The 13,035-nt window shown below is 55.7% G+C and overlaps 1 protein-coding gene across 6 annotated transcripts in view; it reads right to left on the reverse strand.

The window, feature by feature from the left end:
- Positions 1–12,706, reverse strand: part of ARHGEF19 (Rho guanine nucleotide exchange factor 19) — a 29,147-nt gene extending 16,441 nt beyond the window's left edge. The window contains exons 1-11 of one of the 6 annotated variants that reach the window (XM_032636270.1): positions 12,524–12,649; positions 11,609–11,725; positions 11,017–11,097; positions 9,389–9,446; positions 9,203–9,313; positions 8,946–9,106; positions 2,579–2,715; positions 2,314–2,497; positions 1,908–2,061; positions 1,481–1,571; positions 845–976 (exon numbers count right to left, since the gene is read on the reverse strand). In XM_032636270.1, coding sequence (XP_032492161.1) covers positions 845–976; positions 1,481–1,571; positions 1,908–2,061; positions 2,314–2,497; positions 2,579–2,715; positions 8,946–9,106; positions 9,203–9,313; positions 9,389–9,446; positions 11,017–11,097; positions 11,609–11,718 — 1,219 coding nt within the window. In that variant the 5' untranslated portion in view covers positions 11,719–11,725; positions 12,524–12,649. Of the gene's footprint in view, positions 1–154; positions 284–844; positions 977–1,480; positions 1,572–1,907; positions 2,062–2,313; positions 2,498–2,578; positions 2,716–3,468; positions 3,524–4,468; positions 4,599–5,217; positions 6,522–8,945; positions 9,107–9,202; positions 9,314–9,388; positions 9,447–11,016; positions 11,098–11,608; positions 11,726–12,140; positions 12,165–12,523 lie in introns of those variants that run through there. The other 5 variants (XM_032636280.1, XM_032636288.1, XM_032636298.1 and 2 more) reach the window with 5 other exon arrangements.
- Between the last annotated feature and the right edge of the window lie 329 nt (positions 12,707–13,035).

Genomic DNA, 13,035 nt, shown 5'->3' on the forward strand with positions numbered 1-13,035 from the left:
GGGGAGGATCTGGTGAAGAGTGTGTGGAAGTCCACTGGGAGGTGTCTCAGCTGACCTAACTACAGACACTTTCTTTACTATTGACACACTACAGGTCTTGATGAGCATACAGGGCAGCAGGTCCACGCCCAGACCCTAATGAGCTCTCCCTTACCAACTGCTGACCATTCAGTTCAGAAAGGTTAGGTCCCTTCACTCCTTCATATCCACTTCGCCCCCCAGAGCACAGTCACATAATGAGGAGACACTGCACAGAGCGGTTGGGGACCAGATGTCCATGGAGAGGTGGCACGCTGGGGCGCAGAGAGGATTATTGTCAGCGTTGCACATAGAGCAGGACACTGGAAACATGAAGAGGGAGGCAATGCAGGACTAGGGGTCTTCAGAGAACCCCAGCCCTCTCAGCCCAACTCCAGGGCCGACCTTGGGCCGCTGGCCAAGGTACTGCCCAGACCCCTAGCTGGAAGCAGAGGACCCCAAAGGAGGGAGGATCCTGGGGGAACTAGGGTCTTGGAAGGGCAGTCTCTCCTCACTCGACCCTACGTCCTGGGCTCTGGGAACAGCGCCCTTGTTGCAGTGGACGGAAAGCAAGGCTAGGTCAGGCTGAGCAGGAGGGCCCTCCAGAGCAGAAGCGACAGTGGTGGAAACAGTGTAAAAGAAGGGGCGTGGCGTGCGCGGAGCTGGATGAAGAGGGCGGCCAGGCGAAAATTTGAGGACAATCGGCCAATCCTCCCCCTGGACGAGGCCAAACAAGAGGGCGGGGCAAGAAAGCAGAGCATAGGCCTGGGGGCAGGCAGAGGGGCGTGGTCAGAGGGTGGGGCCAGGGTCCGTGGGCGGTGCTAACCGAAAGTAGCGCCTCCCTGTCGTCCTCCAGCGCCTGCTTGGCCAGGTAACGCTCGCGCTTTATCTTGGTAGCCAGGGCGGCTGGCACGTCGGGCACGAGCCAGGCGATGAGGCCCAGGAAGAACACCACGTGCTGGGGAGAAGGAGGGGCCAAAGAGAAGGACTGCTTTAGCAATCTTAATCTGCCGAGCGTTTACTAAGTGCAAGGCACTATTCTGAGGGTTTCCGGGTATTCGTTCAGTTAATCCTCACAACTCTAGGAGGTGAGTAAATTACTTCCCCTGTTTTACCTGTAAAGAAACCGAAGCATAAAGAGGTCCTCATTTGCCCAAAGACACAGAGGTATAATTCGAACCCCTTAACACTAGGGACCCTGTTAGAATCAGAGCTAGAGAAAGAGGATCTTGAGCAAAGCTGGAAGGAGCTCCAGGGCTGTTGCCAAGAGACAATAATAGTAGTAGTCGTGACATTAATTCACTGAGCACCCACTATGCTGTGCAAGTACTTGCCACTGAATCTTCATAGCGATCCTATGAAGTAGATCCTATTCTGTAACATACCCCGTTTACAGCCAGTCAGCCGCACAGCCTGAACTTGGACCCGGGTCTGTCCGACGCACAGACATTTTTGAGCCTACCTCGAAGGCGATGATGAAGCCCAGACGCACAGCCAGCAGCTTCCAGTAGAAGAGGGTGAGATTCCTCTGAGCGTCGCGAAAACCCTTGTACCTGGGTTGAGGAGGGCGCGGGGTCCCGCGAGGTTCTCGACTCCGCGACCGCACTCCCACCCCTCCCCACCCTAGAGCCTGGCCCTGCCAGGTTAGCAGTACCCTCAGCCAGCTCTGCCCTCTAGCCCGCCCCCTAGACTCAGCTTCCTGCCCTCCCAGTTAGGCCCCGCCCCACCCCTCCCACAAGCTCACTGCCCCGCCTCCAGATTCAGCACCCCGCCCCCAGCCAGGCCCTGCGGGTCCGCAGACTCAGGACCCCGCCCCTCCCAAGCAGGCCCCGCCCCTCCCAAGCAGGCCCCGCCCCACCGCGTTCAGCCCCGGCCGGTGGTTCTCCCACCTGCAGGGCGTGTGGTTGCCCTAGGCAAGGTAAGCAGGGGGTGCGGGCGCCAGCATGAAGTTGACGTAGCCGCACAGCTGGCTGTGGTGTTACTGGTACAGGAGACGTGGCAGGAAGTCCGAGGTGAAGGCCATGAGGAAAGCCTGCAAGGGGGCTTCACAGGAAGGCCGTCCCGCCTTTCAGGGCCCAGTCTCCTAACTCATCCCCGCCCAGGTCCGGCCCCACTCCCGCAGGCAGGAGCCTGTGCCCGAGGATCCTAGCCTTCTGCCCCTATTTCCCAGTCTCTCACCCTGATTTCCACCCTCAGCCCCCATTTCCCTATTCCCGAGCCTCCTCCCAGTCTCTGATCTTCATTTCCCCCTCTGACCCTGTATTTCCCTCCTTACCCCCCTCTCCTCACATTCACGATGACAGAAAGGTAGGCAATGGCTTCAAGCAGGAGCAGCCGGGTCCGCTCAGCCACCAGCCGCCAGTACTCGCACAGAACTTCTGGGTGTCTGGTCGGATCTCCACCCAGTTGTTGAGCAGAGCAAATAGGGGTGCCGGTGGGAAGGCTGCCACGAAGATGGTGATGAACCTAGACTGCAGCACTGGAGTTGGGGAGTGTCAGGCCTGGGGTCACCTCCCCTGCTGGGCCAGGCCCCCAGGAACCCTGCTGGGCCACTGCTCACCCATCTCCAGGTATTCATCACACTGGCCCTTGAACTCAATGAGCTCACAGTCCTCTTCCCAGCGCCGCTGCTCCTGCCTGATCTGGGTGTCCTGCAGCCCGGCCAGGTGTCTCTTCTGCTGCCAGGTCTTCAGCTTCCTGGGACAAGACAATGCCATTTCTATCCTCCCACTCCCTTAAAGATAGGCACCATGATTATTTACACTTTACAGAGGAGGAAATGGAGACTCAGAGACCTGGCCCAAGGCTCCCCAAGTTGTAAATGGTGCAACCAGAGCTCAAGTCCTGTTTGTTAGACTCCAGAGTCCAGGGCTCTTAAACTCTGTGCTTCCTACATGGCCATTCTCAGTCTCTGAAAGCCCTTCCCCAATCTAAAATGCTAATAGAAAGCCCTCCTCTTTCCTGTTCAGCATATCATTTAATCCACTCAACTCTCTTGGAGAGGTATTATTGTCCCCATTGTACAAGTGAGCAAACTGAGGCTTAGAGAGAAGCAAAGCCAGAGCTTACAGGAGGCAGAACTGGGACTTATGTTCCAAGGTCCTGACCCCCATGGTGGGGGGCGGTTTCTGCTTTGCTCTCATAAAGGCCCCCTGCCCCAGCCTGACTAGGCCCAACCCCCAGATCATCCCCTGCGCTCACAGCACAACGAACTCCTGCACGTTGCTGACCAGCTGTTTGCCCACTGTGATGATGAAGAGCTGTTGAGCAAGCTCGAGAAGTCAGCCTCCAGGCTCGCTGTGATTGGCAGACACACAGCACCTTACTCAGGGCTTAGGGGCTGGCCCCCTACTCCTTGGAGGCCCCAGAGGCAGATCCTGCCCTGCCAGACCTGAGGGTGTGATGCCCCCCCCACCGTCCCTCAAGAGCTGGCTCTCTAAGGATACTCACGTCCTCGTTCCACATGCCAAGCAGCCTGCCATGCTCACCAGGGTATCCCACAAACCTGTAGACCCACCGCATCTGTTGGCAATGTGCCCACCCCTTCTGGAGCCAGGCCACAGCTAAACTCCATGCTGAGGCTGACCTCTCTCCCTGCCCACCCACTGAGAGATAACTCTGGTGACCGGGCTGCTGGGAGGCCTTGTCCCACCGCCCCCAACTAGGCTATGTTCCCAAGGCCTGTTGGGACCATGGCCCATATCTACTGCTCAACCCATGAGAAGTCAATTGGGTATTTCTGGCCCAGGAAGAGGGAGTCATGCTGCTGGTGGGGGGAGGGGTGGTTCTTTTGGTGATTCTCCCTCCCATTCCTGCCAAATGACAATGGCAATTACACAGTAACACCACCTCCTGGGAGTCTAGCCCTTGAGGACTCCTGACCCCTCCTTGTTAAAAACTGGAAGCTCCTACAGGGAAGGCCCAGCTCTGGTTCATTTCTGTGTCCCCAGCATCCAGTCCAGACTGCTCAGTGGAAAGGCGACCACAAAGATGGTGATGAAGCCAAATGTCAGCAATGGGAGGTTGAGTGAATGAATGAATGCAGGTGTTCGAGTTTCACATTTACCCAGTGATGCACTGGAATATTAGAGTTGAGAAAATTGAAGCCCAGGGATTTCCTTGGGGCAGCGGTTCAGACTTCATGCTCCCAATGCAGAGGGCCCAGGTTCGATCCCTGGTCAGGGAACTAGATCCCACGTGCATGCCACAACTAAGAGTTCGCATGCTACAACTAAGGAGCCTGCCTGCCGCAACTAAGACCCAGCACAACCAAAATAAATAAATAAATAGATATTTTTTTTAAAAAATTGAAGTCCAGGGAAATCAAGGACCAACTTCAAGGTCAAGACCTTGGTAGAGACAAATCTAGAGGCTCAAGGATGCTGCCACTCTGCTGGCAAATCATCTGAGAGTCGACAGCCTTGGTGGGGGTGAGTGGAGGAGTCCTCACCTGCCTTTGAAGAATGCCACAAAGAAGGGAGAGGAGTAGATGGACTCCCCTGGCGGTCCAGTGGTTAAGGCTCTGCACTCCCAGTGCAGAGGACATGGGTTCTATCCCTGGTTGGGGAAGATCCAGCATGCTGTGTGGCGTGGCCAAGAAAAACAAAAAAAGAAAGGAGAGGAGTAGAAATTGACAAACTGGAAGATGAAGACTTTAAAAATGAAGGCATCTTCATGGAGGGTCTGGGCTCTGTGCATCTCTGGGAAAAAGGCAGAGCTGGTCAGAGTTTTATTGAGTGTAAGGGGGCAGGCCCAGCCCATTGGGTCAGCTCATATGCTTCTGTCCCCAATCCACCCTCCCCTAAGGCCAACCATGCCCCCCTGGCCACCTTCATCTGACGTTGGCTGAGCAGGCTGGGGACACCAAGGTGGGAGCTGCAGGCTCTGAGATGCAGGGAGCCCTGCCTCAGGGCTCACAGTTCCCAAGTGATGCCAGGACACCCCTGCGATCTCCTGCCCTTACTCATCCCACCTGGTGAGTTGCTCAGCCAGTGAGGTGTAGATCTGGCCCAGGAGGAGGATCAGTACCAGGTAGGGCACAGTGCTGCCGATGTTGGCAACATTACCAGCCGAGGCAGGGTGATGGCCATCACCTTGAGCCCAGCCACGTGGAGAGGCAGAAGGAACTTGAGGACGCCCCCGTTGTGCCCAGAGTCTGGAACAGTGGTCCCACCCTCCATTGCTCCAAGGGGCACTCACTTGGGTCATGAGCAGAGTTGGCCGTGTGGAACATTGCAATGCTGACGATGCCACAGTAAATGATGACAGACACCAGGAAAATCATCACCACACAGAGCTGGGGGCCAGCAGGGAGAGCTGTCAGAGCTGGAAGGCAGGTCCGCCAGGGCACCAGCGCATCCTGGAGGGCACAGTCCTTCCAGAGCAAGGGCCCGATGCCCCCTCACCATGATGAGGATGGCTGCAGAGCTGGTAAGTAGGCGGGGAAGATGGGTGTGGGGTGGGAAGTAGGGCTCCTTCAGGCCTGTCACTGGGTTCTGGGCCATCTGTGGGGCCAGGGCAGCAAACTCTGGATGTGGGCACTCCTATCAGAGGGGGCAACAGAAATGTACATCCCAGGGCCCAAGGGTCTGGGTGTCATGACCCTGGGGTGGGGGAAGCCTCCTGCCTTTTCCTGTTTGCACAGGGAGCTCTGGAAATGCAGGAATGAGGTCTGATTCATTTTTGTTTCTGCAGGGCCTTTTTTCCCTAAGGCCTGGCTAAGAGCCTGTGGATGGATGGATGGATGGATGGATGGGTGGATGGGTGGGTGAGTAGACAGAGAAGTAAACAACAAATGGATGCACATGTAGGAGAGGGCTGGATAGTCTGAAGGGCGGGTGGCAGTAGGTGGACAGGTGGGTGGGCAAACTAGACAGGCAAATCTCTGTAAGTGAATGCACAAATGTGTGGGTAGATGGGCAGATGGATGTATGTATGGATGGATGTCTAGGTGGAGGAGGACATGAAGGTGTGGTTGGATGGATGTTGGACATGAGGATGGATGGGTAGATGGACGGATGTGTGGATGAATAGATAATGTATTAGTTATTCAATAACTATTAACCGACCACATACACTCTGCAGTAGATACTGGATATGACATGATGAACAAACTGGACAAAATCTAAGTCCTAACAGAGTTTACAGTGTAGTTGGGGAGACAGACATTAGATAAATGAACACAAATATGTACTTGTGAATAACTCATATGAAGGAAAACTGGTCTTCAGGGATGGTCACTCAGAGGAAATGACATTTTAGCTAGGACCTAAAAGACAAACAGGTGCTAAGTAATGGGAAAATGAAGGGGAAGCACGGCAGGGGTTGGGGAGGAGACTGTGTGCAGAGGCAGGGCCACTCTTTGAGTCACATGAGTTGTATAATTCACTGCTCTAAGAGGTGCCGGGGGCTTCCCTGGTGGTGCAGTGGTTGAGAATCTGCCTGCTAATGCAGGGGACACGGGTTCGAGCCCTGGTCTGGGAGGGTCCCACATGTCGCAGAGCAACTAGACGCGTGAGCCACAACTACTGAGCCTGCGTGTCTGGAGTCTGTGCTCTGCAACAAGAGAGGCCACGATAGTGAGAGGCCCGCGCACCGCGATGAAGAGTGGCCCCCTCTTGCTGCAACTAGAGAAAGCTCTCACACAGAAACGAAGACCCAACACAGCCAAAAATAAATAAATTAATAAACTCCTACCCCCAACATCTTCTTAAAAAAAAATAAATAAAAGAGGTGCCATTCACAATGACTTTGTTACTTCAGTTTTTCCTTCCTACTTTTTCAGTCCTCCAGAACCTGTTTAACCAATCAATACCTCATATTAAATCCTCTCTGTTGAAATAACTAGTCTCGTTTCTATCTTCTTGTCAACCCTAACTGTTGGATGGATTACATTATGGATATCTGGACAGATGGATAGGTGGAGAGATAGATTTGTGATTCACAGATTCACCCATCAAATGTTTAATGAGCACTTTCTATATGCTAGGGACTGTTCTGGGCCCTAGGGAGACAGCAACATCACACACAAGGTCTTTGGAGCTCACATTCTAGTGGCAGAGGACAGACAAAAAACAATAAACAAGAAAATGTAGTGATAAATGCTGTGATGAGATTAAAACAGTGATAGGGAGCCTCTTCAAGCTGGGTGATCAAGGAAGGCCTCTTTATTTTTATTTATTTATTTATTTTGGCCACCCCCTCGCAGCTTGTGGGGTTTTAGTTCCCCGACCAGGGATTGAACCCAGGCCCTTGGCAGTGAGAGTGCAGAGTCCTAACCACTGGCCATCAGGGAATTCCCAAGAAAGTCCTCTTTAAAAGGGTGACATTTAAGTCAAGATATGAATGACAAAAAGTAGGCCATATAAAGTCTGGAAGAAGATTCTAGCAGAGAACAGCCAGTGCCAAGGCTCTGGGGTGGAAATAACCCTGTCCTATTCAAGAAACAGCAGGGAGCCAGTGGAGGCAGTGGAGGAGAACTAGACAGAAGCCAGATCACACAGGGTTGTGGGCTGCTGTGAGGGGCTTAGATAGTTTTCCAAGTGCATATGAGAACCCACTAGAACGCTTTGAGTAGGATAATTCAGGATGTGATTCGTATCTTCAAAAGATTGCCCCAGGGGCTTCCCTGGTGGTGCAGTTGTTGAGAGTCCGCCTGCCGATGCAGGGGACACGGGTTTGTGCCCCGGTCCAGGAAGATCCCACATTCCGCGGAGCGGCTGGGCCTGTGAGCCATGGCCGCTGAGCCTGAGCGTCCGGAGCCTGTGCTCCGCAACGGGAGAGGCAACAATGGTGAGAGGCCCGCGTACAGAAAAAAAAAAGATTGCCCTGGCAGCTGGGAATGGATTGAATGGGGGCAAACATAAGAGCAGAGAGATATATTGGGAGGCTACTGCAGGGGTTCAGGTAAGAGAGAATTGTGGTTTGGACTGGGGCTAGGGTGTGGGGAAAGTGAGGGTGGCAGTGGAGACAGAGAAAAGCAAACAGATTCAGGATCAATGATTAGATGTTTGGATGGACAGGTGGATGGCTAGATGGGTAGGTGAGTGGAATGCTTCTCTCCTTCTTCCCTGTTTCAGGAAGAGTTTCTCTTTGAGCCTCTAAATGCCTCTAGTATTAAACTTCACCAAACCTTATATCATCCTGATGTCAGGGGAGGGTGGGAAAGTGACCCAGGAAAATTGTAGGGAAGAGTCAGATCTGGATCCTGGGGTGCTGGACTCCAGAGTCCAAGCTGTTTCCAGCATGCCTTATGGCCTCTGAGAACTGCAGGAAGCAGAGTTCTGGGCCTGGAGGGCTGAGCTGGGCGTCACCTCCTCTTCCTGGAAGTCACTGCAGTCCCAGTGGTGGCCCAAGGTGGTACTCCTGTGCTTCCAGTGCTCCAGGAAGGTCGTGGCCCAGAAGCACATGAAGATGCTAAAGAACACAGTTCCCAGATGGTCAAAGAGATAGCCCAGCTGCAAAGGAGGGAGAGAGGGCACACTGCCTTCCCAGCAGCTGGCCCAAGGTGCTGGGTCCCAAACACCTACCCATTCCCTTGCTCTCTTCCCTGGCTCACCTTGGCCACGGGGCAGATCTCAGAAATATTCCATGTGGCACAAGTATCACAGAGTGAGCACATGAGGAAGGAACTCCTGCTCACACAGATCTCCTCCCTATGAGCAAAGGGTACCCCATCCTGGGAGGGTCTATCCTCAACCAGCCAGCTGACCCAGCCCATGCAGCTCATCCCCCCAGCACTCCCAGTCATCACGCTGGTACATTTGTGCCCATGGTAACTAGGCCAGAGGTAAAGACCAGGGTACCCACAAAAGCAGCAACCAGGCTGTGTAGGTGACAGAATGTGGGGGGACGGAATGCTCATGAGCCTCCATCTCTGTACTCAACCCCAGCTCCCAGCCCTCACCCCCAACACCGGATGCACCAACCAGGCAAAGTAGATAGCTGCCTTGTCCCCAAAGTCCTCCTGTATGCGGTGCAGGGGCTGGTACTTTTGCCAGCACCCCCAGCAGGCCCAGTATGAATAGAGCAATTGTCGAGGGTTGAGGTCTGCACCAGGCACCTGGTACTCGGGCAGATCACAGGGGCCCTAGGGAGAGGAAAGGCGGGAGGGCTGCAGGGAAGTCCCAGAATTTTCTCCTGATGCCCCTGCAGTGGAAGAAAGCTGGGTTTGTGTCATCTCTACCTCACGCAGTGGGAAGGCTGCAGTGTAGACTCCCTCGGTCAGCAGACGGGCCATGACCATCTCTGCACGTTTCTCTTTCCCATAGATTGTTCGGGCCAGGATCTCTGCCACCTGTCAGAAAGAATTCTGGCATCAACTCCGCCCCCATAAGGTCCCAGCTGGACCCTCCCCAGGCAGTTGTCTCACCACTTGGTGCCTCTGGGTGCTGGAGAAGTAGGAGTCATGGGAAGCCCTGCCCAGGAATCTGTGAGCAGAGCAGAGGTCAGAAGCTGAACCCTCCGCCGAATGCGAGACCTAACACGATGGGAGGGCAGTCTCTAGGCTGGGGACACAGGGATAAAACGTGCCAGCTGGACTTCCCTGGTGGCACAGTGGTTAAGAATCCACCTGCCAAATGCACGGGACACGGGTTGGATCCCTGGCCGGGGAAGATCCCACGTGCCATGGAGCAACTAAGCCCGTGCGCCACAACTACTGAGCCTGCGCTCTAGAGCCCGCGAGCCACATCTACTGAGCCCGCGAGCCACAACTACTGAAGCCCGCGCGCCTAGAGCCCGTGCTCCGCAACAAAAGAAGCCACCGCAACGAGAAGCCCGCGCACCGCGACGGAGAGTAGCCCCCGCTGGCGGCTGCTAGAGAAAGCCCGCGTGCAGCAACGAATACCCAACGCAGCCAAAAATAAATAAAATAAATTTATTTTTTAAAAATGTGCCAGCTGCTAAATCCAGAGAGCCCTTCTCCCCACAAAGCTCAGCCTGGGCTGGGTGTTTTGCAGCCAGGTGAGCATCTGAGGGGCATTGAACGCGTGGGAATCAGGGACGGGGAGCCGCTCGGGCACGGCCTGAACCCCAGGCTGCGGAAGGGACAAGCCTGAGACCTAAAGTGAGTTAAGCAGGAGTTGCCTCACTGGCAAAGCAAGGAGGAGCAATGGAGCCTCGATTTGGCTAAGCCTGCGGCTGGCGCCCCTCCCCTCTGCGGGAGGCCCCGCCCACCCGAGACAAGTCCATCTTGGAGCGGCGGAAAGTCCAGTGGCTTATTGGGCACGTGTTGCTGCAGAGGTTGCAGCAGGCGAAGGCGCCGCAGTAGCTCCCCCCACCTCCCCCGTCCGAGTCCGGGTTACGTCGGGCCTGCAGGACTAGGGCTGGGTCACAGGTACCTGGGAAGACTCCGCCCCCGGGCTGACCTCGCCCCGGCTCGTCCCTCCCACCTACAGCGGCACACGCTGGCTCAGTTCCTCTGCCAGCAGCTCCCAGGGCGCACAGCTTGGCGAAGTACACGGCGAGGGCGCGGCGCTTGGCAAGACACTACTCCTTGGGGGGCCGGGGTCTCCGGATGGGCCAGAGCCTGGAGCCCCTCCTCTCATGATCCCGCCTGGGAGTGACAGTTCCCGTTCTGCGCGCGCGGGCCCTTGGCCACCTTCAAAAGCGCTTTGATTTGCGTTTCCTCGTTTGAAATTCAAACGAGGGGGGGAACTAGCACCCTCATTTTACAAACGTGGAGACAGACGCAGACGCTGAGTAGGCCGGAGTCATACAGTAGTGGTCGCTGGTTCCCATTTATTGAGCACCTCCAATGAGCAGGCCATGGGCTGAGCGCTTTGCACGCTCGCCAGTTTAATCATCACAGCCCCTCTATGGGGCTGACGCTACGGTAAAGCCCATTTTACAGATGTACTGAAGTCGCTTGCGCAGGTCACAGGGCTCGTTAGGGAAGCCCGCGCTCGGCCTCGGGGACTGAGCCCGCGCAGCCCGTCCCCGCCGCGCTCACCTCCTCCAGGAGCAGCCCGGCTGCGCGCAGGTTCCTCTGGAACTTACCGCGCCAGCTCCGCTCCAGGAGTCGCTGTCACCACGCCCGCCGCGGGGGTCGCAGCTTCTCCTCCTTCACGAGCAGGAAGTCTGTCCCATCGCGGGGGCAGAAGGGCAGTTAGGAACGGTCTGCCCCACCCTACCCCACTTCCACCCTGGGTGGGGAGTTGGGGGCTGGGTTTATCAGTCCCACTAAAGCCCAAATTAAAGGAAATAGTTCGTGGGACTTCCCTAGCGGTCAGTGGTTGACTCCGCGCTCCCAATGAGGGGGCGCGTGTTCGATACCGCGTGTCGCAACTAAAGGTCCCGCAGGAGACAACGAAGGTCCGCGTGTCACAACTAAGACCCGGCACAGCCAAATAAATAAATTAAAAAAAAAAAAAAAAAAAAAGGAAAGTTCGCGCCACAGCAAGAGCGACTGGGCTTAGCTCAAAGGAGGAACTGCCCATTGCAAGAAAAGGACTAGAGATGCCACAGGATTCTTCGCGGAGGTAAGACCTCTCTTTCCTCCCTGTAAGAGAGGGACTGTGGGTGGGCTACTCTGGGTGCCTGAGTGAAGCGGTGAAGTGGGGGTAAGAGGCCTGTCTGGCCCCAGTCTCACCGATTTCGGTTTTCCAGTCGCGGAAAATGTTGCTTCCGGAGTCTGGGACACAAATGCTGCCGCGGGACGCGCAGAGACGGTCGTCCTCCGGTCCTTGTCCTCGGCACCATCGCCGTCCTGGGCGCAACAGGACCGGAGTGCGGGTGAGAGGACCCCGGCGCAGGTGCAGGTGCCAGGAACTTCTCCACCAGCCCAGCTGGGCCACCCCTCCTTCCGCCCACCCGCCCGCCCACCGCTGGCTAAATATAAAGCGCAACAATGGAGGCGCTGTCGGCGCGATCTGCGACCCTTCTCCCTCTTCTCCACTCGCTCTCAGCCCCAGAAACACCACCACTACCATAAGTAACAACAGCGACAAAGTCAGTAGCCAACATTTGCTGGGCCCTTAATTCAGTGCCTGGCCCAGTGCTAAATATTTTACACGCATTTACTTGTTACAACTCAGAAGAAGTGAGCGGGTGCTCTTGTTATCTCCATTTTACAGATGACACAAAGGAATTACAGTGACCAATCCAAGGTCACAGCTCTTTACCTCCCTTCTGGACCACGGTCCCAAGCCTCAGTCGGTCCCCTTTGCTCCCAGGAAACACCCCTTCTTTCTAGAATAGAGTTGAACACCAACTCTCCCCACTTCACCTCGCCCCCACTGGCCCAGCCTCTAGGTCTGAGGTCACAGGGAGGGAGGGGCCCCCCACCCCCTTACTCCCAGCTTGGGCCTCTGGGGATTTGCCTCCACACAGCTCTGACTTGTCTTGGGCCCTGAGCCCCATGCCACCCTCTGGGCACTGCTCCCCCAAGTCTGTTTCATGGCACGGGGTAGAGGCCGGGGGTGGTGTCATGGCTGGCACCAGGCTGCCCTGGGAGTAAGGAGATCCAGGGCAGCACTAGGGAGTCCCACCCCCATTCCAGACTCACCCAAGGCTCTGGAGGCCTGCCCAGCAGCCTTTGCAGATCTGGCTCCTGCATCTCCTTCCTCATCCTGGGAGCAGGCAACTTGCCTGGGGTTCTCCTTGTTGTCCACAAGGCCGGGCTTGGCTGGTGGCTGGCAGCAGGCAGGAGCTTCACTTACCAGCTCACTGTGGCCTGGGAAGGATGGGGGAAGGAGAAAAAGGGGAGAGGGAGGAGGGAGCCAGGCACCAGTACCGTATTTCCCTTCCTACAGGCAGCCCCAGGCTTCTGGTTGGAAAAGCAAGACCAGGTGGGATCATGTGAGGGGCTGCACCCAGAAGACACCATTGGGGGATGAGGGGAAGGGACAGTCCAGGGGAGAGGGGTACGGAAGGCTAAGGGCATCAGGGCTGCTCCATGGCTCTGCAACCTTGGAGAAATGCCTGACCCTCTCTGGCCTCAGCCTCCCTATCTTAGTCCATTGGACGGCTATAACAAAATACCACAAACCGGGTAGCTCATGAACAACAGAAATTTAT

The sequence above is a fragment of the Phocoena sinus genome, chromosome 1 (assembly GCF_008692025.1).
Source record: "Phocoena sinus isolate mPhoSin1 chromosome 1, mPhoSin1.pri, whole genome shotgun sequence".
NCBI classification, from domain to species: domain Eukaryota; kingdom Metazoa; phylum Chordata; class Mammalia; order Artiodactyla; family Phocoenidae; genus Phocoena; species Phocoena sinus.